This window comes from Dermacentor andersoni, chromosome 4 (assembly GCF_023375885.2).
Source record: "Dermacentor andersoni chromosome 4, qqDerAnde1_hic_scaffold, whole genome shotgun sequence".
NCBI classification, from domain to species: Eukaryota; Metazoa; Arthropoda; class Arachnida; order Ixodida; family Ixodidae; genus Dermacentor; species Dermacentor andersoni.
The window spans coordinates 51,474,029-51,499,105 of NC_092817.1; the positions used below are offsets into that span (position 1 = coordinate 51,474,029).

General features: G+C 46.9%; 1 protein-coding gene and 1 pseudogene across 1 annotated transcript in view; one reads left to right on the forward strand and one right to left on the reverse strand.

The window, feature by feature from the left end:
• Positions 1-25,077, reverse strand: part of LOC126537136 (F-box/WD repeat-containing protein 7-like) — a 38,192-nt gene that overhangs the window by 6,398 nt on the left and 6,717 nt on the right. The window contains exons 5-10 of the mRNA XM_050184296.3: positions 21,489-21,725; positions 20,303-20,437; positions 18,458-18,742; positions 13,272-13,567; positions 6,857-7,052; positions 5,580-5,820 (exon numbers count right to left, since the gene is read on the reverse strand). Coding sequence (XP_050040253.2) covers positions 5,580-5,820; positions 6,857-7,052; positions 13,272-13,567; positions 18,458-18,742; positions 20,303-20,437; positions 21,489-21,725 — 1,390 coding nt within the window. The remainder of the gene's footprint in view (positions 1-5,579; positions 5,821-6,856; positions 7,053-13,271; positions 13,568-18,457; positions 18,743-20,302; positions 20,438-21,488; positions 21,726-25,077) is intronic.
• LOC140217330 (tigger transposable element-derived protein 6-like) lies at positions 14,297-15,731 on the forward strand (annotated as a pseudogene).

Genomic DNA, 25,077 nt, shown 5'->3' on the forward strand with positions numbered 1-25,077 from the left:
GGGTACTTCATGCACTTTCCAGCAGGGGCTAAGGGCACATTCACACTGGCGACTTGAGGAGGTCGCGCGACCATTTGCGACTCGCAATCAAAAAGCGACCGAAGGCGATTGATGTTCACACCGGCAAGCCCGGCTGAGCGCGACCCGCAAGTCGCAATCCCGGAGATTATCGTTCTCAGCGAGAACTCTCGGAATCTACGCGGAATTTGAACGCGACGCCGGAGGAGGCCGGATGTAGACACACGAAAGATCACTTCCGGTGCGCCGCTGATTGGTTTGTCAGTTTTGCGACCACGGTCGCGCGACTGAAAAATCGCGCAGAGAGCGACTGGCCCAAAATGGTCGCTTTTCAAGAAAGGCGACCGTTTGCGACCATTTGCGACTGGTCGCGCGACCACTGTCAGTCGCCGGTGTGAATGAGCCCTAACTGTGTGTGTGTGTAGGCGCGTGTATGTCTAACTATATGTCTCTAACCATATTCCCGCAAACTTGTGTCACTGCGTAGTCCATAGAATGGGTAGAGCACAGGGCTCCTGGGTTGAGGGAACAGTGTTTGAAACCAACTGTTGGACCAGAGAGAGAGAGAAAGAGATGCAAATGAGAGAAAGGCAGGGAGGTTAACCAGAATTAAAGCCTCCGGTTTGTTAAAGCCTCCGGTTTGCTGCCCTGTACTAGGGGAAGGGAAAGGGGAAGTAAAGATGGAAAGCGACGAAAAAAGAAAGCCGTGAAAAAAAAAGGGGGGGGGGGGGATGGGATCATTATAGTCTTTCTAATAGGCGTAAAAAGGTCAACAAAGCCTTGATCGACTTTCGGTGCGATGACAGTTCAGGTTGGCATTCTAAGACTGTCTGTTCTGAAAGTGACCTGCCGTCAAGCGTGCCAATACGGCTGCTAGTGACAGCCGGTGAGCGCTGTATCGAGGACAGTGGCAAAGTATGTGTTCTATAGTCTCCTCGCCGCCACAGTGATTGCAAGCTACACTCTCGTCCATACTGACTTGCAAGCGAAAGATCTTGTGAAAACAACACCAAGCCAAATTCGGCAAAGTACTGCTGTCTCGAGTCGAGAGAGTCCAGATGGGGGTTAAGTCAAAGGGAAGGGTCCGGTCGGTGTAGAGGTGTATGCTTCAAGCTTGTGTGTTCCATAAAGACCTTATGGCTTCATTTGCAAGCACACAAATTTTCATTGTAGCATCTGTTCTTGAGAATGAAATGTAGTCTTGCAAGCCCTGCTCATGCGCAGATTGTGCTGCTGCATCGGCATGTTCATTGCCCATTGTGCTACAGTGGCTTGGAATCCACTGTAATGTGATGTGTCCATGCTCGATGAGGTGGTGAAGCAGCAGTCCGATTTCTAGAACTAGTTGTTAGTGGTGTCCGCGGCGTAAAACCGTTGGAACAACTTGTGCTATTGGGTATGCGGCACTGCGTACCTACGTGCCGCTCTTGAATGTTGAATGAATGTCTCTGACGCTGACATAGTTCATTGGGGATGCAGGAAGGACTTGGTATGGGATGTGGGCATGCACCACTCTTAAATGAATCTCTTTCACACTGACATAGAACACTGTGTATAATGCCCCTCAGTCTGTGCTCCTCTTCAATGAACCCATTTGATACCAACTTGGCTCACTGGGGCATGTGCCAATAGGTGCGTGCCACTTTTCAAAGAACATCTTTGACGCCAACTTCAGTAACTAAGTAATTACCACTGGGAATGTGCCACTCTATAATCACAAAACAGATACTTTTAATTTCTCTGATGCTCAGTGTTATCGAACCTGCGCCGAGTACAGACTTTACAATGCAGTGTGTGCAGTGGGAAGCAGCATGCAGTAGCAGCAGTGTAGTGAGAGAGCTGCCAGGCTGCCTTTCGGCCAGTCGATATTACGATGCATGATTTCGATCCACCGAACGTACCATTTAGGCCCAACCACTGGCACGCTTCGGCAAGCACCAATGTGTCAAAAGCATTGGTCAGGAACAGGGCAAAGTGTGGCGACGCACAGAGATTTTGTCAACTGCCAATGCTAGAAGTTCGTCAACACGTGGAGACGCTTCGCCGGTGTGCACCAATAGGAGACTGCGATACATCGCCGACGCCAACGATCGTCCGAGTTCTTTGAACGCACAATGCGCGCGACGGTGTTCCTGAAAGACAGTGTTGTGATAGTAGGCCGATAATGACACAACCGACAACCGTAGGTTGTGGCAGTGCGACGTGGATCCGAACTGACTTCTAACGACGATGAACAAATCCAACAGAATCACGATTGCAGCAACGTCTGTGCTTGGTGTATGTGTATTATGTCGTGCTCGGAACGAACGGAAACATGCTTCCGAACTCCGCAGTCTCGATAATCAGCACTCGCCTAGCGCCGATGTTGGTTATGTTACGCGTCGGCCTAGCACATTCATCGAGTTCATAACTGGCAAGTGAATGAGCCCAGCTGAAAAACTCTGTCAAAGGAAATGAATTTTCAGTTCTGCTTGGAACTGCAACGATTTAAAATATGGCACTCCTGACTTGTGGTGTGTGATGTGGTGAATGAATTAAGTGGAACTTCGGGTGGTGAACCGTGGCATGTTTTGTGTGGTCTCAGGTGACCCAAGTTTAGCAGGCGAGCTCTGCGCTATTTCCAGTGGCAGTAACTTTCGAAAGCAAAAGACACTAGTAGCCGCACAATGGGAAGTATGTACGTCATCAGCCATGCCATCCATTTCAGCTGACAGTGCGCTATTCTACTCGGCATGTGAATCCAGTTCAGTACAAATTCACAGTACTCCTTCACTCACTTTTTTTGAGTGCATAGGCTAGTCGGGGATAAATAGCTCGTGCAGCTCTCAAGAGCGCTGGCGCACTGAAGGAAACATGACACAGCGCAGTCATGTTTGAGTCAGAGTGTCCTTTTACTTGAGCACTGCCAAAAGAAATGATCTGTTTGCAATATGTGCACTGTGTGTAATGCATAGGAGGACCTGCATCATGCAAGACCTATGCATGCAGCCGCGTATACCAGGATAGCTTCGATTCCTGCTTGAGAAGCAGCACGTACTGAGTCAATTAAATTGTAATTGGCTTTTGATCTCCGTTTTGTTTATGGAGGGAGCAGATGGTGCGAGCACATTGCGGGGAAGGTGAAAAGGTGTCATCAGTGCTTTGTGCAGTCGGTATGCTTAAATTGCCCAAATCTCTTCAGCTTCCGCTAAAATGTTTCTCGTTGCACTACTATTAACTGCAGTCAGGAAAAAGATCAACTCAAGACCAAGTTCCTGATGCATCTTCGCAGAATGTGTCTGATTAACAAGTTAACCCTTCCATACGAGCTTGAAGTAAATACATTCCGTAAAGGTGAATGACTGGGCCTACAATAACCAACTTTGTAGTAGCACTGCAAAAAATGCTGCCGTGAGTATCAGCCACAACAAAGCTGATGCATGTATAACCTACTTCCTCGGAGGCAGCCCTATAAAGACTGTTCGGGCCCTTCTCATTCTGGGTGTAACATTCAGCCCTTCTCTTGACTTTTCTGCATATGTCACCAGCACTTTATCTAAGGATCGTCGCATTCTTGGGTTTGTGTCCCGTGTTTCCTTTCCCTGTGGACCTGAGATTTTCCGAGCACTCTACACTTCTATAATCCTGCCACGGCTCGAGTACTGCTCATCAGTATAGTCCCTGCACCAAACTCATGTCGCTGACAAACTTGATTTTGTTCAGCGCTGGGCAACACACACTCTCTACTCCCGTCTTTTCGGTCGTCGCAAGGTCATGTCAGCCTACGAGGATTGCCGCAAAGCCCTTAAGTGGCACACCCTGCAATACCAGCGCAACACTACACTAGTCTGTCCATTGTGCAGGTTGCTTGACAGCTCTCTGGACAGCACTCATATTTCTTCAGTCCATCTGAACAAGCAGTCAGCACAGCCTGAGCCCCATCACGCTTATGCGGCCTGACACTGCAACTTCATGCTTATATCTGGCATAGAGTTTTCTCTCCACCCCCACGGCCCCTCGAACTCCCCCTTCCTTGCGACCGGACTGAATTGGCAATCCTGCATGTTGTGCACCAGTCGACTGTGTGCTTGTGTGAGTGCACATAGAGGGGGGGCTACCTTCTGCACCCTGCAAATTCCTGCTCTAGATGGCTGGCTTTCAGATGCTCTAGAGCACAGGCAGCAGCCTATATTTAGTCTTGTGAGCTGTCTAGAGTGCCATGTTACAAATAAGATTATTATTATTATTATTATTATTACAATCATCACTAAGACCACACTGAATGTGTTGAAGCCAGCATGATACATAATTCAATATATTTCTGGAGCTTCGTGCGCTCTCACTCTTCCAAAGATAGCGCCAATGATATATGCCTTCTTGATGAAAATGGTGATGTCTTTAACACTGCTGATGGCTTTGCAGAATCGAATATATTGCTGTCTGTGCGGGAGCAAACATGGTCCTTAGCGTTTATTTCTGTCTAATCTCAGAAAGTGTGTCTGATTTTGGGCTGAAAGTTGCGATAATTTCATGCTGCTGGCGAAATTTCACCTGTAAAGCACGCTTAGCCGCTGGACACTAAAGCTTTGCAGGAAAGCCCGCCTCTCAGTAGCAAGGTGCAGGGGTTTGCCAACAGTGAGGGTGCACTCTTTTGCCAGTTCCACCCCCAATCCCGTGCTTATTGCTTGACAGCAAATGCAATGAGTGATGACTGGTACAGGATCAAATGCCTTTGAGTTACGGGAAATTGATGCGGTATAGTATTGCACAGGTTGGGGAGAACCGACAACTAGCGAAAATTACTAAATTTTCCAAAACTAACATCATCATCTGTTATCTTTATCTTTTATCAATCTTTTAGTGCAACAGCTTACTAGTTTAATATTCTTACCAATGAAAATGTAATTGCAATGTTCTGACATGTTAAAATAAACCAACTAGCTAATAAATGCATGTGCAAACCATTATTCAATATTCGATGCTAACTATGTTACTATGGTGTTGGGCTGCGGAGCATGACATCGAATCCTGGCCACGGCAGCCGCACTTCGATGGGGGGGCAAAATGCGAAAACACCTGTGTACTTAGATTTAGGTGCATGTTAAAAAATCCCAGGTGGTCGAAATTTCCCGAGTCCTCCACTACGGCATGCCTCATAATCAGAAAGTGGTTTTGGCACATAAAACCCCATAATTTAAAAATAAATGTTACCTTTCGTATTGCCTCACTGGAATGGATAACTTCAATGTGCATTCTTTTTTGGCTGTTGTTTCTCACATCACATTTTACTGGCTACAAGTTCAAGGACAGCTAGGAATGAGTTTGTAAGGCTGTGGCAATGAAAGCTGACAGCGTCATTCAGCAACACAGGCTGGAAGAAAGTGAGGCAAGCTAGGAGCCCCAAAGCGGCAGTATGACTAGGGCATTGGTGACTAATCGTCACTAAGAATATTATACAGCTTTGACGACTTTGGTGTAACACTTGCTCAGATCAACATACACCTGCAAAGGACTTTTTTTTTTTTTGAAGTCATGCAAAATCTTGCAACCTAAGGCTTCAAATTCTACGAAAGACTACCCACCAGCCAGAGTTTGCAGGCACTGGCCAGTGAGGATGTCCCAGACTTTAACCGTTGAGTCAGCGTTGCCAGAGACAAGAATGTTGTTTCGTAGCTCCATGCCTGATGTAAGTGACTGGTGACCCATGAGCTGGTGGCGGCAGGCACCGGTTTCCACATCCCACACTCGGATTGATGTATCCAGGGAACCACTGACCACGTGTACCCCATCAAATTGCAGCGAGTACACCCGGTTTGTGTGACCCTACAAATGCAGAAGAAAGTCAAAACACATCACTAACACAACACACCAAAACACTTTGTTATCACATTGCTACACCATACTTTTGCTTCCTACAGCTGTAAATTAAAGAAAAGATCAACCTATCAAGAATTCCCTGTTTCTAAGAACAGCACCCCCTTTAACCCTTTGACGGTCAATGACGGCGCTAGTTTGCTCCCGCGCGTCTGTATACTACCACTCGCGTGTTGGCGCGCGCGCGGGCGGCCGTTTGGATTTTGTTCGCGGGCGGTTTCGGTTTTTTGCACTTGTGAAACTGATGGCTATCTCGTTCCCAATCGCTCAAAGGGCAACGGCTTGTTTCTCGCTTGTTTAGTGCTCACAGGGGTGCGCATAGGAAGGATGCCGCCATGCATGCATTTCCGTTTCTTTTTTTTAAGACTCGCGAAAACTAATTGCCCTAGCTGGTTGGCAATAAGATGAAGATTAACGGAACTTTGTCACACGTGTTGCTTTTTTTTTGATGGACACTCAACCAAACACATTTCTTGAATGCGCGCACCTACGCAGCTCGATTACGCTATGGACGTACGTATTAGTGTAAGAGCAGGAACATTTGAGGCTTGCGAAATATTCTCGTGTGCGGATTTTCAAAGCCTGCACATGCACCTGGACACATGCACCTGGTCATTAGCTAATGTGATGCAAGTCCCAGCATGTCAGCTCCAAGACATTTCAGCGTGCCGTAGGCAGCGATGGGTGGTACCCAATCTTGGTGGTCATGGTGAGGAACTGTGTGTTCCGAATCATGCATAACTGATGGCGAGCAGCAAGGGCAATATTTCTGCAGTTTTGGTATCAAAAAAGTATTCTTTGCGAGCCTTTCCTGATTCATCCACTCGTACTTCAAGCATAAAATTTTGCAAAGATATTGCTTTATATCTTCACTATTTGAAATTAGGCTTTTTAGACCCAAAATTTCGTTGCAGTTAGCCTTTAATCATGAAGTTGATTGCCATGAAGATGAAAGACTGTGCCTGTATAAAGGAAACATGCTCACCTGCAATGTGTGGAGGCATTCCTCTCTCCGGGGGTCCCATACTTTGACCATGTAGTCGTATGCTCCACTAACTACCAGGCGCCCATTGTACTGAACACACCGCACAGCTGCAACATGACCCACGAGCACGTGCAGGCACTCTCCAGTTTCGAGGTCCCAAACTCGCAATGTCGCGTCGCGAGATCCACTCACCACCCTGGCCAAACGAAAAGAAAGAAACCATTAGTGAATAGCACAACTTGTAAACATAGCACCGAAAGATTATTCAGCCTCAGTAAGAAAAAAAAAAAAAAAAAAAAAAAAAAAAAAAAAAACTGATTATTTCTGCCAAAGCTATATCAAACTTCAAAGTAGAATGTTGAAACTACATTTATCAAACTTGCTCTATTAAACCTGAAGCCTGTAAAAAAGTTTAACATGTTAAGTGGAGACATGGGTTATTGAGACAACTTTGTTAGCTGTCCTATTGTTGCCAGAATAGGCAGACTGTGTGAAAAGTATGTTTTGAGAAAAAACAGAAAACTCTATTTATTCAGGAATATAATGAAGTATTTACATGTTACCAGTAGTAACCGACTACAGTCAAATCTCGCTACTACGAACCCCACATTAACGAATTTCTCAAATTTACAAATATTTTAAAAATCCCTGCCATATTGCCTATATTTTCAATGTAAAAATATTTCAGAACTAAGAATTTCAATACAGCGCATATTTCAGAATAATGTACATAGTTTATTTTCCCTTTTATAACCGAAAACATCAGTATTACGAATTCGGCTGAAAGTAACAGTGCCGCAGCTCTCAGGTGAAACAAACCGAGTGCAGTAGCTATCATCATCACCATGTCGAGTGCCAACTGCTTCACCACAAACTTCAAGAACTTCCCGACAAAGGTTTGGTGATGTTTGCGCGAGATCCAATGATGAATGCAGCTAGCAACGGCACCAAGAAGAAGCAAAAGCAGTTTTTGCTGTGGGACAAATTGGACGTATTGCAGGAAATCGACACAGGGAGAAAGCAAATCGACGTGTGCAGACAGCGTGGCATTGCCCCATCGACCGTCGTGACCATTTTGAAAGACCGAGACAAGATTGTCAAGCTTCACAAGGAATCGCAACTCGCTCCTACGAGGAAACAGCTGCAACTGGGAAACTTTCAAAATCTGGACCAAGCTGCTCTCACATGGTTCAAAGATGCCAGACTGCAAAACATTCCTGTGTCTGGCTCAATGCTCCAAGAAAGAGCCAGCGAATTTGCCGATGCACTTGAAATAACTGGGTTCGACGCCAGTGCAGGTTGGCTTTTTCGTTTCCGCCAAAGGAACGGAACAACTTGGCAGGTAGTCTAGGGCAAGGAAAAGGCTGCTGACAGAGAAGGTGCGGATTCCTGGCACAATGATCGTTTTCTAGAGGTGGCTGAATCGTACTCCGAAGACAATATTTTCAACGTGGGAGAGACCGCATGTTTTTACCAACTCCTGCCAGACCGGACAATGCACTTCAAAGGGCAGCAATGCAAAGGAGGGAAGAAGTTGCATCTTCGCGTGACAGTCCTGCTCTGCTTCAATGCAACAGGCATTAAGAAAATTAAACCACTCGTCATCAGCAAGTAAGCAAAGCCTCGCTGCATGAAAAACGTCATGTTGCTACCGTACGACTACCGCACCAGCAAACGAGCCTGGATGACCAGAGAACTCTTTTCCGAGTGGCTCATCGAACTCGACGACCAAACGAGGAGGGATGACCGAAGAATTCTACTGGTTGTTGACAACTGCTCTGCTCACATTGTGAATGCTCACTTGACGCATATTCAGTTGGAGTTCCTGCCGCCAAACAACATGTCCTTGCTGCAACCCTTAGACCAGGGCTTTATAAGGAGTGTGAAAGCAGAATTTCGTAAGCGCCTTGTGTAGCGGTTGATTATCAACCTCCACCTAAAGCAGCCGACTACAATCAATATTCGTCAGGCAGCGGAAATGCTCACAGGAGCTTGGTGGAACTTGAAGGCGTCCACCATTAGCAACTGCTAGCAAAAAGCAAGGCTTGTCAAAATGCCTGTGCAGCTTGAAGATGACCTGGAGGTGGCCGACATCAACCCAGGAGACCTGTGGAAAGAGGTTGCGGAAAAGCTGCCCGCCGTCTCTTCCTTCGATGACTACCGTATTTACACGATTGTAAGTCGACCTATTTTTTTACATTTGAAAATCTGAAGTGGGGGGGGGGGGGGGGGGGGCTTACGTCGACTAACAATCGAAACCAAAACATGGCACTGCTTTAAAAAGCGATACCAACAAGACATCAGGGGAGCTACAACGTAGTTACAATTTTATGTTTGCTGTATGGCCCTACCTGTAGTGTTCACTACCCCGTGTGCTTGTTCGCTTTTAGGAAGGGTTTTTTAACATTTTTTAGAGTTTTACAGCGCCATGTACAGCGCACACAACATTCATGAGGGGTGTCGATAGTCGATGGAAGTGCCGCTGTTCCATTTGCAGCAGCACCCCCAGAACAGCGGCGCTTGCAGGGAGTATCGATAGTTCATGGAAAAGCAGACGCTGCTCACGTTTCTATTTCCCTGTAGCTCTTAGTTTGACGCGTTCGACCATAGCCTACAAAAAATATAGGAGGCTATTGTTCGACTCGACTGCCGGCTACGTGCTACTTCCATGCTTCCTCAGCCGTCAGAGTGCTCCAGGCCCACTTAACATTCGGCCCTTGTTCACAGCAGCGTTGAAGAGGGCTGCCATCCTTTACGCCGAAGAAACAAATCACTACGCAGTGGGCCGCAAGTTTGATGTTTCCAAATGGGTGGCGTGAGAGGGGTGACTGCAGTGAAGCAAAATTTTCACCTGTGACGGCAAGCAAAGAATTTCCCACGGTCTGAAGTCGGGAACTTTCTGGAGCTGTAGGCCAAGCTTGCGGGGTACGTCGCTGAAATACGTGATTGGTCCCTGTCAGTGAAGTGAGACATGGTCATGAAAAAAGCCCGGATCTTCGCCTTTTAAGGACCTGCTTCGCCGTGAGTACAAGTGGCTGGCGGCAGAAGACCGCGAACTTACGCCAACTGGACCTGTCAAAAGAGCCTCCCTGATGGCTGCGTGTTGTTGGGTGCATTCGTGTGGGCTACTGCTCCACAAGATGTCGTAGTGCGGTCGTTTGCCAAATGTGGAATTTCACTGGACGACGACATGCTGTGGGACCATAGCAGCAATGACGATGGCAGCACTAGTGAGCATGATGGCACAAGTGAAGACGAGTACAGTCGAACCCGACTATATCGAACCCGTTTACATCGAATTATTCTATATATCGAACAATTTCTGGTCACGGTATAGTTACAATGAGTATATATAGCAAAAATTACGCTTACATCGAACAAATATTGCAGTGACTCCCGATATATCGAACGTCAAGCGGCGGAAAAGTGCCCCCAGAAGTTGGCTTTCCCTCGCGGTGGCGGGGAAACCCGGCGGCGCGGCTCCATCCAACCGCTCTCCCTACCGTGACCGCGCTGCCTCGGGCTGTTCGGGCGAGCCGTTGACACTCCCCCTGTCGCGCATAGTGAAGTCTATTATCCTCCCTCTTTCTCTATCATCTTTCACTTCCCACTCCCTTTCCCCTGACGACGCTTCGCCGTGCTCCCTCACGGGTTGCAGAATCAAGCGTCCTTCCTTTCTTTAGATCACTATCTAGTGACACTCCCCAGCAAAAAATGATCCTCGCCCGCCTACAGCGCTTGCTCAGACAGCCAATCAGAGGCTCTTATGCGCTCTTCGTGCAAGATGGCGAAAGTGCGAGTTATCTGGCTGCTTCTCTGGTTTATCGTGTTTGCGCCTTGTGGGACTTCTCCCGCAGTGTGGCCGTGATGAAGCGGCAGAATTCGCCTTTCGTCGTGAAGATCGAAGTCATAAATCGCATCGAACGCGATATCCCCGCAGCGTGCAAGATTCCGAGGAGCACTCTCAGCACGATTAGGGCTAAAGTGGCCAGACTCGCAACCCGGTGCCCATGGCGCCCGACGCGTACGCACGGCCGTGTACGAGGCGTTCTTCATACGTGCCGGTTTCCGCGTGCTCGGTGATGACTGTAAATTCTGATGAATGCGACGAAGCCGTTGCCGGTGTTGCCGAAGTTTGGAGCGAGCTGTCAAAATTTCCGGGACATTCGAATCAACGGTGGACGAGTTTGTGAGTGCAGATGATGGTGTCGCGACGATGGTAGATCCCGAAACGAAGACTACATCGCCGACATCGTACCGAGCACAAATGAAAGTAGGCACGTTGAGGAAAGCAACTACGCTCCTTTGCCCACATCCTCCCAAGTGATTGGTGCACTCGCATTAGTCCGGTGCTTCTGCGCGAATGCGGAAGGTTGCGGCCTCAGCTGCTCGGACTCTTAGACAACGTGGGGAAGTGCGTGCGTCGCAGGCAGCGAAATTGCCCAAGCAGAAGAAAATGCAGGACTAATTTATGCGAAACTAAGCTAGTTTCGTCAATAAAGTGATTTTATAAATGGGATGTGCTTTTATGACATCCAATTATTTAGCAAGCTTATATCGAATTATGCTCTATATCGAACTGATAGGCGTTTTTTTGCGAGTTCGATATAGGCGGGTTTGACTGTAGTCCAGTGACCATGCCAGCTAATAAATTCTCATTATGGAATGCGCCCTCGGGTATGCTCTCCCCCCCCCCCCCCCCCGTCACGCGATATGGAGGGGGTTGACTTACAATCGTGTAAATACGGTACATAAAGAGCGACAGCACAGTGGCGGCGACGGCACTGACGGCAGCGGACCTCACAACCGAAGAGACTGTTAACTGTGTTCGCGACGTCTCCAGTGACGATGATGACCCGAAGGAAGACGACTGTGGGTCACCGAACACAGATGAGATTGTGTCAAACATTGATGGTTTAGTGCACATGAACAAAGTTCGCAATTTCATCGCTCGGTGCAATGACGTACCCGATGAGGTATTGCGCAACGTGGAAGATGTACAGTAGAACCCCGCTGTTACGTTCCTCACTGCTGCGTTTTCTCGGCTGCTACGTCGTTTTCATCCGGTCCCGGCATAGCTTCCATAGGATCCAATGTATAAGGAACCCCGCTGTTACGTTGTAGCTGTGAAAACGTTCCCGCATGATACATCGCAACTTAGCACCCCGAACCCGCCTGGGCTAAAGTAGACAACGCGCTCCAACCGCCATTTTGGCTTTTGGCGAGTTTTGGCTGGGCTTGGCCGGGCTTGGCTATGGAACTGGCTGCAAGAAGCCGCACGCCAGTTCGAGAGGCCGCATGAGGCCGCCACTAAGTAGCCATTCGTGAAAAATGATCTTACTATCATCACTGTGATTACGGTCACCGCTTGGTTGTTGGACGGGTCGACTCACGGAGGAAGGAAACTCGGAAGAGGCCCTGACGTCACTCTTTCTGAAGCTAAAGTGAAACCGGAAGTTGGCGTTGCTCGTGGCGTTGCTCCGCCTATCGGGCCTGCTCTCCTCTCTTGTTTACGTTTCTCCCACGCCGCGCTGCGCGCAACCGGGCTGCTCGGACGCGCGCGCTCTGCAGCAATACTAAACAATCGTTAGCACGTTAGCATGATTACGCCAAAGAGGGCAAAATTTCCCGCGGATATTCGTTCGTCCGTTGCCATTGCCGTGGCGCGGTGACGACAAGGAGCACGAGCCGCGTGATGCCGGGGAGTTTCCAAATCCTAGCTTTGGAGAAGCCGTCGCGGCTCTGGACCTCCTCCGCAGGTACGTCGCACCTCACAGCGACGCTGACAGCAATGCGGCCTTCCAGGGTATTGAGAAACGTGTGGCGATTTATAGCGAGCGAAAGAAACGGCAAGCCACCATTCTAGACTTTTTTAAGTCCTAAGCACACTCTGTGGAAATAAATTGTCTATAGTTGAAGCTGCACTTTTTTCATTCATTTTCGGAGCTTTCCTCACTGTTGCGTTTTCCCGGCTGTTACGCTTTTTTCCCCCGGTCCGGTGAAAAACGTATGAACGGGGTTCCACTGTAGACGCATTGCTAATCGGTCATGCGCGCTGCACATGCTAGAAGAAAATCACCAATTGCTTCAAATAAAGCATCTTTGAAGTGACTGAAACATTTTTATTTGAGAGTACTGCACACGTGTCTACTGCCAAGGAACGTCATTTTCATTCCTAGGTTTCTCCACTGGCTTATAACCGCAAGTTTTTCATTACGACGATATTTTAACGTGCACGCAAATCTAAGTACCTGAGTGTTTTTGCATTTTGGCCTATGAAAATGCAGCCGCCGCGGCCGGCTGTGGCGGCTACATTAAACACCCACCCTTGACCTCGGCACGTGCCTGCCACACACACACACACACACACACACAAAAAAAAAAAAGAGAGAGACTGAAAGCTACAGACACTCACTTGTTTCCATACAGGTGCATGCACCGCACTGTCGACGTGTGCCCATACAGAGTGTGAAGGCACATGCCCGTGTCGGCATTCCAGACACGCAGTGTGCGGTCAGTGGAGCCACTCACTACCAGGGAGCCAGCCATTTGTGAGGACCACACACCGCCCGTGTGACCAATGAGCGTGCGCAGGCAACGCCCCGACGTCGCCGACCAAACCTTGAGGGTGTTGTCGTCCGAGCCGCTCACAATGCGGTTGCCCGAGAACTGCAGGCACGTGATGACGTGGTCTTCGTGACCCCGCAGCACCTGCAAGACCAGCAGCAACGTTAGTTTAGAGATAATGTCAGGTGCTTCACAAGAACGTATTGGCCTGACTGGTCTGAACCAATGTTGTGGGATTTTAGTGCTTCAAATAGTTAAACCTTGATACAGTCGAACCCCGCTACAACGAACGCCGCTTCAACGAAATGTCCGGTTCAACGAATAATTCTCAGTTCCCCGTCAGCTGCCCATAGGAGTCAATGCACAAATATCCTCACCACAACGAACACTTTTTCTTATGCCGTTCCGCTTTAACGAAATCTGACGAAGTAATTCCAGGCTCGAAATTTAATTTGCCGCGCAGGAAACGCAATTTCGAACATTTTGCACATAAAAAAGCGTCTGCAAAGTTATCATCGCGCGTTGGCACCGCAAGAAACTGCCGCTGATGACCGAGCATGGGGGCCGCCATTGCTCAATGGCGACGGCGATGAGACTGGCCTACCTTTGAGATTGGCTTGAAACTTTTTAGCCGCAGACAATCCAAAGCCGACGCTCAGTCGTCTCGTCAGTCCATGCTGCGTCTCGGCGCCGTCGGTGCGTAGTTAGTGCTGTTCGTGTTGTGCACGTGTTGCGGTGTTCGATTTTTAGCGTGCTTTCCGACATGGCGCCGCCATGTCGAAAGTTTTTATCCCTGGAGGATAAAGCTAGGATCCTGGCCGAAGTCGAAAGTGGAGAGAAGAAAGGTGACGTTGTGAAGAAGTTTGGGATTTCTCCCAGTTCGCTGTCCACCATCTTGAAGTCAAAAGAAGCAATAGCGCAAGCTCTTGCTTCAGGCACATCAGCCAAGCGGAAGAAGCTGACGCCGTCGGCGCACGAAGACCTCGACAAGGCCATGTACACGTGGTTTGTCGAGACGAGGGCGAAAAACATACCCATCAGTGGAAACGCCGTGCAGCAGAAGGCCCTGAATTACGCTTGCCTGCTGGGGATTGACGATTTCAAGGCGAGCACAGGCTGGCTCAGCAGATTCAAGGCCCGCCATGACATTGTCGGCAAGACGCTCTCTGGCGAGTCGGCATCGGCAGACACAGGCAGCGCATCCGCCTGGATCTCCACAAACGTTTCGGCGTTGTTGAAAGACTATGCGAAGTGTGACATCTACAACGCTGACGAGACAGGCCTGTTTTACGAGATGCTGCCGTCTAAAACCCTCGAAATGAAAGGTCAGCGTTGCCACGGTGGGAAACACAGTAAGAAGCGCGTGACCGTGCTGCTGTGCGCCAACGCGGACGGATCCGACAAGCGCCCACCGCTAGTCATTGGGAAGAGTGCAAAGCCCCGTTGCTTTAAAGGTAATAGGAGCCTTCCTGTAAAATATGTCGCCAACAACCGCTCCTAGATGACGCGGGCCATTTTCTCCGAGTGGGTCGCGTCATTTGACTGCGACATGAGGAGGCAGGGCCGGCGGGTGTGCTTATTGCTGGACAATTGCTCCGCCCATCATATTCTGGATGTGGAGCTCACAAATGTGGAGCTGAAGTACTTTCCGCCGAACTGCACTTCGATCATACAGCCGCTTGACCAAGGTGTCATTAGAAGTTTGAAGTGCGCCTACCGCCAGCGAGTGATGCAGCGTCTCCTATTGAATGTGGAGACCGGTCGCGACACGAAGTTAGACCTGTACATGGCGCTGCAGATGATGGCTGCTGCGTGGGCTGCAACGGGACGGCCAGTTATCGCGAACTGTTTCACGCACGCTGGCTTCAAGCTCGGAGATCCAGACACCGACTCCGCTGAGGATGCTGCTGACTGCAACGGAGCAGTGCATCCGCCAGCAGACGTAACTGCGTCCTGGGCAGCCCTTCAAGGTGCCGGAAGTGTGCCATCCAGTGTCGAGCTGGACGACTTCATCGACGCTGACATCAATGTGATCGCCCGGGAGGAATTGAGCGATGAGGACATCATAAAAAGTGTCCGCGACGACGGGGGGCAGTCGGATGACGACGAAGTGCCAGATATGCACCCACCGACCACATCTCGCGTACTGGATGCGTTCGATGTCATCAGAAACAGCGTAGCTGTGCATGATGACGACGTCGCGATGCAGCTACTCGCCGAATGCGAAAATCGAGTCATGATGCTCCTAGGAAAAAAAAGGAAGCAGTCGACACTGCTTGACTTCTGGAAATAAAAGTTTGTTTGTGGTTTACCAGTTCAGGTTAGCCATATTTTTGTGAATTTCACAACAACGAAATTTTCGCTTCTATGAATTTTTTTTCGTGCACCGTCAATTTCGTTGTAGCGGGACTCGACTGTATAACGAAGTGTTTAACTTTTTATAACTTCTTGTCCATAGAACACCATGTATTTTGAACCTCAATATAACAGTGTGTTTATATAAAATTTCACTATAATGAAATTTCACTGCCACCGCTAAGGAATACCAGGTCAATAAATGCAAATTTCCGTGGATGCAGATCGGTTGAATTACATGAACTGCTTGCAAACGCGCCTCTCTCAAATCGCGCAACCAAGGGTGACTGACAAAGCAGACCGTCGTCATGCTGTGTATAAAGTCCAAGTGCGATAAGATCTTATCACGCCCCAAGCACTGTATGCTTTATGTGCAACTGAAAGCATCCAAGGGCGATCTGAGAAGGATGGGACTTGATGAGCGCCATCTTCCCATGCGAGCGAGTTTGTGGTAACGCGATCTAGTACACGTGATGGCGGGGCGTAGAGTGGTGGGCAAGTTGGCACACACCATGCACATGGCTGTCATGTGCACCCTATTTTAGAGGTAATCTGCTGCGTGTGAAAAGACTGGGTGAGCTGAAATAGTGTGGCATCGTGCACTGCCTTCCCACGTGTTCAGTGGCGAGGGTTGCATAATCTTGAGTTTTGGAGTCGCATTGAAGTGAGAAGCACACGGAGCATTCGGTCCCCACTCCCAGTGCTTTTCATGATAATGTCCCACTACAGGCAACACTATCAGCCATGGTGGCAAAGTGGATGCAAAAGCTTGGCTGGCTTCGCTTCGTACTGCCGATGTGATATCATCGTCACAGCATGAAATTGTATCTTTCGTTGCCGACTCTCAAATTCAACAAATTAATTTTTTTTCTGATCTAAATTTGCCTTTTCCAAGTGACCGATTATTTGGAAATTCTTGCAGCCCCTTCCACATAAGAAAAATCTATGGGAGACTGTACAAATTATTTGCATGAAAGATAAATTTCAATACAGTCTAGCCCGGTTATAACGAAGCCACTTATAGCGAAATAGCAGTTATAACGAAGGGATTTCAATTTCCCATTCCCATTTTTGCATTTTCAATACATTTTGGGTCCGGTTTTAACGAAGTAAATAAGAGCGCGTCAGCGGATATAACGAAGAGATTGAATACCAAACGAAAAATAATCTGCCAATAAACACATTTTTGCGTCCTTGAGGCGATTTTTTCCGCGAAAATAAGAGCAAAATTCGGCTGACTGCGTCCTTTCGCGGCGGCGTCACGGCGGCGAAGGTTGCTTCACTGCATCACATGGCACGCCGGTCTCGTGTTGTGCTGTCCTTGAACGGTGTCACGGCGTAGAGCAGTAGAGCACGCCGCGCAGGGGAAAAATGTAAAAAAGAAAAGAGACGATTTTTTTTTTTGATGACGTCGCGGAGAGCGGCCGTCTTGGCCAATCGCAATTCTCTATTTCTCCCGGGCAGTTGGCGCCACGGCTGGACTGCAGGAGGTGTGGCAGCATGCGCTTTGTTTTATGTCGGTGCCGCGGTGCGCAAGGCAGGGAGAAAGCGCAACAGCATTGTGCATGTTGGAAGCGCGGCTCATTTTCATCATTTTCGCGGATCGTTGTATGCTGTTTATTAAGACAGTTATTCGACTTGATATAGCTGGTGAACGGACAACTGAGCACAGTGTCACACGATGCTAGTTGTGCCCCTAAGCCGGTCACCTCTGCAGCGGCCATCGCAGCTGTTGACACGCTACGGATGTACCTCGGCAGTCCGGAGTTCGACCAGATCTTTGGTTTGCAGTTGGATGGTATGGAAGCCGCAATCCTGAAGTCCGCACTCGTGAAACGTGTTCAGGGGACGCTGGACCACTTCTTTCAGTGGCAATAAATCGGTATGCCCATGTTTGCATTTTTTTTCATAGTCCACATATTACGAAATAGCGGATATAGCGAAGTGATTTCCAATTCCCGCCGATTTCGTTATAACCGGGCTAGACTGTATAACGGTATTTCTATACAACGAAGCAAATTGCCAAATTTAACGACTTCGTTATATCGACGTTAAACTTTATGCAGAACAAGCTGTGTCCATAGGGACACTGTAGTGAAACGGTAAGGGGGTAGTGGGAAAAGGGACTCCAGATAATTTGACACCCTGGTTAACAGTTAACCTAGGGTTAACATGCCCCCAAACCATAGTGCTCAGCAGCACAAAGTCGTAGCCACCGAGCAACAGTGGTGAGTGCCTGACTGGTTGGCCAGTGTCACAAAAAGTAGAACAAGCTGGAATTATAGGGTAGGCCGTGGCCACCAGCCTTCCAAGGCTTCTTTTTCTCGCTGGGCAGCCTTTGTTTCACCCCAACAAGTCTAGCTCTCTGCCTATGTCTTAATATTACACGCATCACTTGATTATGCTCGCCAACAATGTGGCATGCTGCAATGGCAGCGCGCAAACATCCGAGTATATGTGCACACATTGATTAATCACATGTGCAGCATCATCTGAAGACTGATGAGCTTTCCCTCGAGGTTGAGAAAAATGTATTTAGAACTAAAAAAGTGCAAGCTTCCTTGTCTGCCTTCTTTCTTGTCCTGTTAGTTTGCATTCTTTTCCCTGTTCTAAATACCACATACCGACTAGCCCAATGGCTAACTCTCTTGAACACACGTTCCAGAGTGGCAGACCTACCTTGGGCTCTCGTATAGGTTTGCAGCGCCAGTTCATCTCAACGTAGTGGTGCCGCATGAATGCCAGCTTCCATGGGATAGGAGCCGCAGAGTTGGGAGAGGGTGGTGATGAAGAGCAGGATGACAGCCGTCGGCCGAGCACCTCCTGCACGTCCTCAAGCCCAGCCTCGCGGCATTTCTCACGCCACAGCAGGTTGTCTTCTGCCAGGATGCGCCAATAGTGGCACGTCTGTGCCGCACGCAGCAGGTCTCGAGGCTCCAGGAACGACAGCACATACAGTGCCAGCTGCAAACCAAGGGCAAGAAGACTCAATCCATATCCATTTCCTGTTATTAACAATGGTACAAGTACAGTCACCAACCAATTTTTCGCGCACAGGCAGGAAATGTCGAAATAATCGGGCAGTCAGAAAAATCGAATGTCGACGAGAAAATAAGTTTGTTTCTTATAATGCCAGCAATACAGAAAATCTTCACTTGTGCTTCACTGAAACAATATCTACTTGAAATTTCATGATGGCCGATGCCCCGTGCATGTTTGTGTTTGTTCCGTTGCAAAGTGCAGATATCGCATATGCGACCGTGACTCCGAACACTTGTCACTTTAGGCTGTGTTACGCAAATTGCCTTTGGAATTCACCACACGAACTTGCATTGCTCCACCCAGTAAGCGCACATACAAACCTGGTAGAGGTTTGCGTTTGTTGCAGGCCAATCATCCACAAACCTCTCAAGTCCACTTCATGTGTACAATCATCAGACCAGCTAATGAACGTGATCTCATCCCTGATAGTAAATGTTGTCTACAGATGCTAATATACCAAGAGCGAGCTTGCTGTGCCAGCTTGGCGCCTAACCAGCGTCACTATATAAGCACTCGGCAACCAAGGTTGTTGTATGGTATTGAGTCAATGAAACACTCTTCACAACGGCCATCCAGCACTTGGCAACCCAGAGAATCGCTTCGATAACAAAAATGAAGGAAAGGGTTGCACTTTGAACGGTGGCAACCTTGAGCATGACCGCATGTTTGTCACACTGCATGTGCAGATCAATTGGAAAAATTGGGAGGCATACTATGCAGCGTCCAAAATTTCAGACACCATTTTACATCGGTTCTATGGAGTTGGTGGTCGTCACCAAAATCAAGTGTCCGAAAAATGGATCAGCGATTGTATGTGCAAACATGCACATTAAAACAAATACATGCTTTCACTCACTTTCTTTAATATATATATATATATATATATATATATATATATATATATATATATGCAATGGAGGTGTTCTTTCTTTTGCATTATGCACCATAATATATAATGTTATTTTCTAATTTCCATAACATATACTCAAGTGCATGGCCCACTATGGTTGGCTTGCGGCCCACGCGCACTTACAGTAATTGTAGAATAGAGCTACTAGCACTATGTTAGGTGCTGCTTGTATACCACGCAATTTCTTCCCAACACCTATGCAGTCATTTAATGTACAAATAAGGTCTAAAAGCTGAAGAACATTGAACATAGCTCTTTTGCAATGCAAAGTATAAACCAATCATCAACCTTGAATTCCCAGTGTTTTGCTCTCTAAGTCTACGGTCCAACTTTCAGACTACTACCTCAGCCAGTGAGGAAAGTGTCTGTTCATGAAATTTTGCTCTAATAAATTCTGTCGGCAGCTGTGCTTTGACAAGGAACACAGTGATTATGTAGCCAGAACATATAGCCAAGAACACTGCATGTCAGTTCACACACACGTGAGGCTGTACAATACGCAATGCCCCACACGGGTATATTTCTCACACATATATGCAGGTTCTAAATTAAAGTGAATGAGCTTCACGTACCTCTTTGGGCAGAAGGGAGATAAAATCCCTTTGGAATTGTGGCTCAATGACGTTCATCATGTGACGCACTTGGCCTGGTTCGCAACCTTCAATCAGCTGGTCGAGGGCTACAAGCCGCTCGGAGTGACTCCATGACTGCGAACAGAACAAAGCAGTGTTTCAGTAAGAGTGCCTCTGATCTTTTATTGTGTGACGAAAGAAGGTGTGCAAATAGTATCCAAACTTTCAAACATGAATCAAATATGAATACTAAATGCTGAGTATCAAATATGCAGATGCAGTTATTAGCAATTCTAACATGTAGGCCCTAACTCGACACAAAAGATTTGCATCAACAAACATGGCAGCATACATTGAAGTGACAGCTTTCACCGTGTACTACATTTGACCTCGTACGTTAATACCATTCGTAAGTCTGCACTACGTGCAATTCTGATAAAAGCAGCTATTTAGCAAAGCCCCACTGTCACCCATAAACATAGAAAAAGCTTAATTTTAATCCTAGAATGTGACATCCTCCTTCAGCAAACTCCACGGTACCAAGTGGGTTCGATGAACATCGAAATAAAGCGCCAGCAAGACGGTACAGCGGCAACATTGTACGTCCGTCAGAGAAAAATGCACGAATGATGAACCAGACGACTCTGACGGGCCTACAGAGTTTCTTACTATATAGTGAGAAACTATGAACCAGCTTCAGCTTCATTCTATAATGATGATGATAGCATGCTGTTGGTTTTGATTTTAGTTTTGCTAGTTGCAAAGCATCGACAGAAGGAGGGCTTCGCTCTTATGCGTGCTTTGGCGCAGGCTTGGCGCAATTTTCCGCTAAAATGCCGTATTGGCACCGGGCCGCGCAAACGTCTACTCTCGGTGCAATTTGGTGAAGTTGGTACAGCTGTTTCACCACTAAGCATAGAGAAAATTGTCTGTGCTTTCCAACTGAAATGCAGAAGTGATAAAGGGAAATGACTGCAGAATAAAAGATGATTTGCTGTTGCTGAAAGCCAAAATTCGCAACCTTCGCATGAAGCATGCGATGCGCTAACAATTGAGCTACACGAAGTGCCTGCATGGCACCAAGAAACCACAGAGTAACAGAACTTTTTAGCAGATCAAATGGCTTGACTTGAAAGAATGGCCATATTGCTGTCACAAGAGTGGCATTTGATTTTGTCGACCTCACCTGGAAAGTGTCGAGCCAGGCATCGAGCTTTGGTGGTTGAACTAGCGTAGATGGGTGTCTTGTGCGTCGAGCCGGTGTGGGCGCAATGTCTCGGTTTTCTGCTGGTGCCACAGCAGAAGCAGCAGTGCCAGCAGCAGCAGCAGGTCCCTCAACTGCAGTCATGTAGCTCGTCTCCCACCCGCATGGCTTCTTGCCTCCTGGCCGTTTCACTTCCTCCCTCTTGCGCTTCAGCTGGCCCTGCACAACACGTTTGCAATATGCTTCAGACACAGTGCACTCACAATTTTACGATCTTCACCTTCCCCTGCCTTTTCAACATTGTGGCTAGAACAGAATATCCCTTTCAAATTAGATGGGAGATCAGAAAAAAAAGTACTATTTCGATACAAGAACTGGACGGATAACTTTTACTTCGACACATGCTTTAAGTTCTGCCATTTTTGTGCTGACAGGGGAAAAAAAAAATGAATAAAAGCATTCAATGAAGAAAGTTCTGATGAAAAAACCAAGGCCCCCATTCACTTCAGTATGCCTAACCAAGAGGACTGATATTTGATACTTCTCTTATTAGTCATTGCTCTATCAAAGAAAGGATTCATATTTCTCTCAAGACATGCGCAGCAAGAATGACAGGTAAATACAGTGTAAAAAGATTGATACATGAGAAGTGCGGCGCCAATGAGTAAGAATAGATGTGCCGGCATATTCGTGCCTGCGCCGAAGGCTGGATTCGGATCTGAGGGTGAAAGGTTGCTGTCCCCAGTATACATTTTCTTTCTTCTTCAATTGTTTTCCCAGTAAAATGAATCTCACTTTAAGCTTGTTTCTAGACATGTATATAATAGATACAATATACAGCTTCTACTGGCTCAGCCAGACAAGGCAGCAGAAACTTGGCTCTTTCTGGGGCAGCAGCAGTTGGAATGGTTGGAATCACTAAGAGAGGGAAACAGACAATTCTCGTCAAACTAGGTCATGCTAAAATTGCTGAAACTTCTAAAAAAGAAATAAATAAAAATCTGATCAATGTAGTGTGGTTTGTGTCATATCTAAAATGCTGCAAATAACTCAGCATTGCACCTTAATTTACACTTTACATGTAAAGCTTATAAGAAAAATTCTGCAGCAAGTTGCAGCACCATTATATATACACAAGCAATCTGTTCCCACGGTGTTCAAAAGTAAAAATGACAATAGTTAACAGATAATTTAATAGCAATGACTCCTTACCAGCAGTATAAATAGATGCTAAGATGCTAAGACATGAATGCAGAAAAACGTCGTGCTGGTGCAGCATACAGTTGACTTCTGTTGATTCGACCCTGACGGGACCGACGAAATCGATCGAATTATTTGGCTTGTTGAATTAAACAAGATGCAGAAACAATGCCAAAACACACTGCTGATTCATTTGGCAGTATTTGAGTGGGTCTAACACGCCCCCGAATCAAATGCACGGCCACTTTCAATGTAACCAAAGTACAAAACTAATGTAGAAATTACATTAAATCTCTTAAACAAAGTAGAAATCTAACCTTCGTTCAAGTTTTTTAATGGCATCCACTTTCCTAAAGTCAGCTCTGCCGCAATACAGTCGTGTTGTGCGGCAAAGCGAGGGAACACTGTGAAGGCGGTTTTGGTTTTGTATCCGACTGCACTGTGCAGGCAATCTTCGGCCCAATTTCCTTAGAAAACAAGAGGCATGCATTAGAATTGGGTAAATACCGTAATCAGACATTGTAAGGTACTGTTGTTGCTTGATATTGTCTATAACGCGGGCCGAAAAATTGGTGTTTTTGACAGGAGGTGTGTAATGCATTCACTCTCCCCTAAGCTCCACCAAGACACCAAGACAGATGCTGCCACTAAAGGGGTCATTATTGGGGTCCCCATAGGGGTCAGGCGCATGCATGCTGACTGTTCAAGTTCGAATTATCTAGCAAGTTCCAATTTTAGGAACGAAATAACAAATGTCTGGGCCCATAGGTTCCAGCCGTGACCTTCGGTCAGTATTGAATTAACTGAAGTCAAATTAATGGTAGTCCACTATACTACAATAGTACAACACAGTTACTCAATTCTAATGCACTCTTGATTGCAATGCCAACACAGTTTGACATCTGCACGTCATTTTGTAGTAATTTTTTCTGCGAAGAAAGTCATGGCAACTCAGAAGCCGTGACATTTCAGTGCTGAGCATTTCATCAGTATTGCAACAGTAGCGTTGTATCAGCATCACATGCTTGATCCTAGACGCTAAGTAAATACAACACAGTGTTTTATGGTACAATATAACTTGATAAGAGAGGTCATACTTGTAACTCTGAATTTAAAATTTGAACTGCTGAAAATGTCTACTGTACAGCAATTGATAGATTTGCTGCTAGCCTGCACATCCTGTTTACCATGGAGGACAAAGTACAATCTGCAACATATCTCTTTCAGCTGCAGTGTACACATTTGTGCATGGAACTTTTTGTCAGTTCTGTCCAGTAGCAGCATAGAAGCAACCACAGACACTGGAGTTGCAGGTCAACAGAACCCTGTGCTTATCCATGTTGCTCCCATTTCACTTTAACCTACAGGTTACTACACATGACCGCTTTCCTAAGTGCACAACCACGATTGAGGGGATGTTTAATGTGCAGCATTTAGTCTCATCAAAGGTGAAGTAACCGCTTTTTTTCCTTCATTGTAATGCCTGCAGCCAAAAATTAACTTTTGCGTGAGCTTTGAGCACGTAACTGAAACCTTTTCATGAAAAGACAAATTACTAAGTGTACACTAAATGGAGACTTGCTCTGCAAACGACGACTCGGTGGGAAGCAGTCTGTCGAAACAGAACGAAAAAAAACTCCCCCGGTATTTTTGACCGAAACTTTATTTATTATTCTGTTTTGGTCTGAAACTGATATCTTTTATTGGTTTTTCAGTTCAAGGGGAAAGTCGGCAATCCAAAATAACCAGCGTCAGGCAACATCAGCATTAGTGCATATCTAAGGCAGGGATAGTGCACATGATAGCCAGTCGAGTGCTCTACTTATCTAAGCCTGCCGTTCTGTGCACTAGCAGGTCAGCATTGTAGCAATATCCAGGGCTTGCGTGCTGGAGAGTTTGTCGTCTCGTTTTCTAGTAATACAACACTTTGTTACCGAAGATTTATAGTTCGCTTAAGTTTGTTTTATCGGAACAACAGTCTTGCAATTTGGCGAGTACACTCGATGTGCTGCTTCTGAGGTAATGCTCAGTTCCTTAATGACCTCAGAATTCGCAATTCACTTAATGAGAAAAAGAAATACTATGTTTTTCTCGTTAGTTTGCTTCGAAAATGTTTGCATGCAAACCAGAGCTGTTATAAACCATTACGAATCATTTTTCTCATTCCAAAGCACAACTTTTTTCAGTGAAGCAAAACTAAAACTAGAAAGAAAAATATTTCGTTCTGACGTTCTGCTAGGAAGTGTGCAAAGGATATGCTGTAGTCAAGGATTCAACAAAATTTGTCTGGTCAGGTAACACAATGATAAAGAAGGTGCGGTCACGGGGAAAAAAAAGTAAAACATTTCGGAGCCCGCATGGGGTTTCTTGA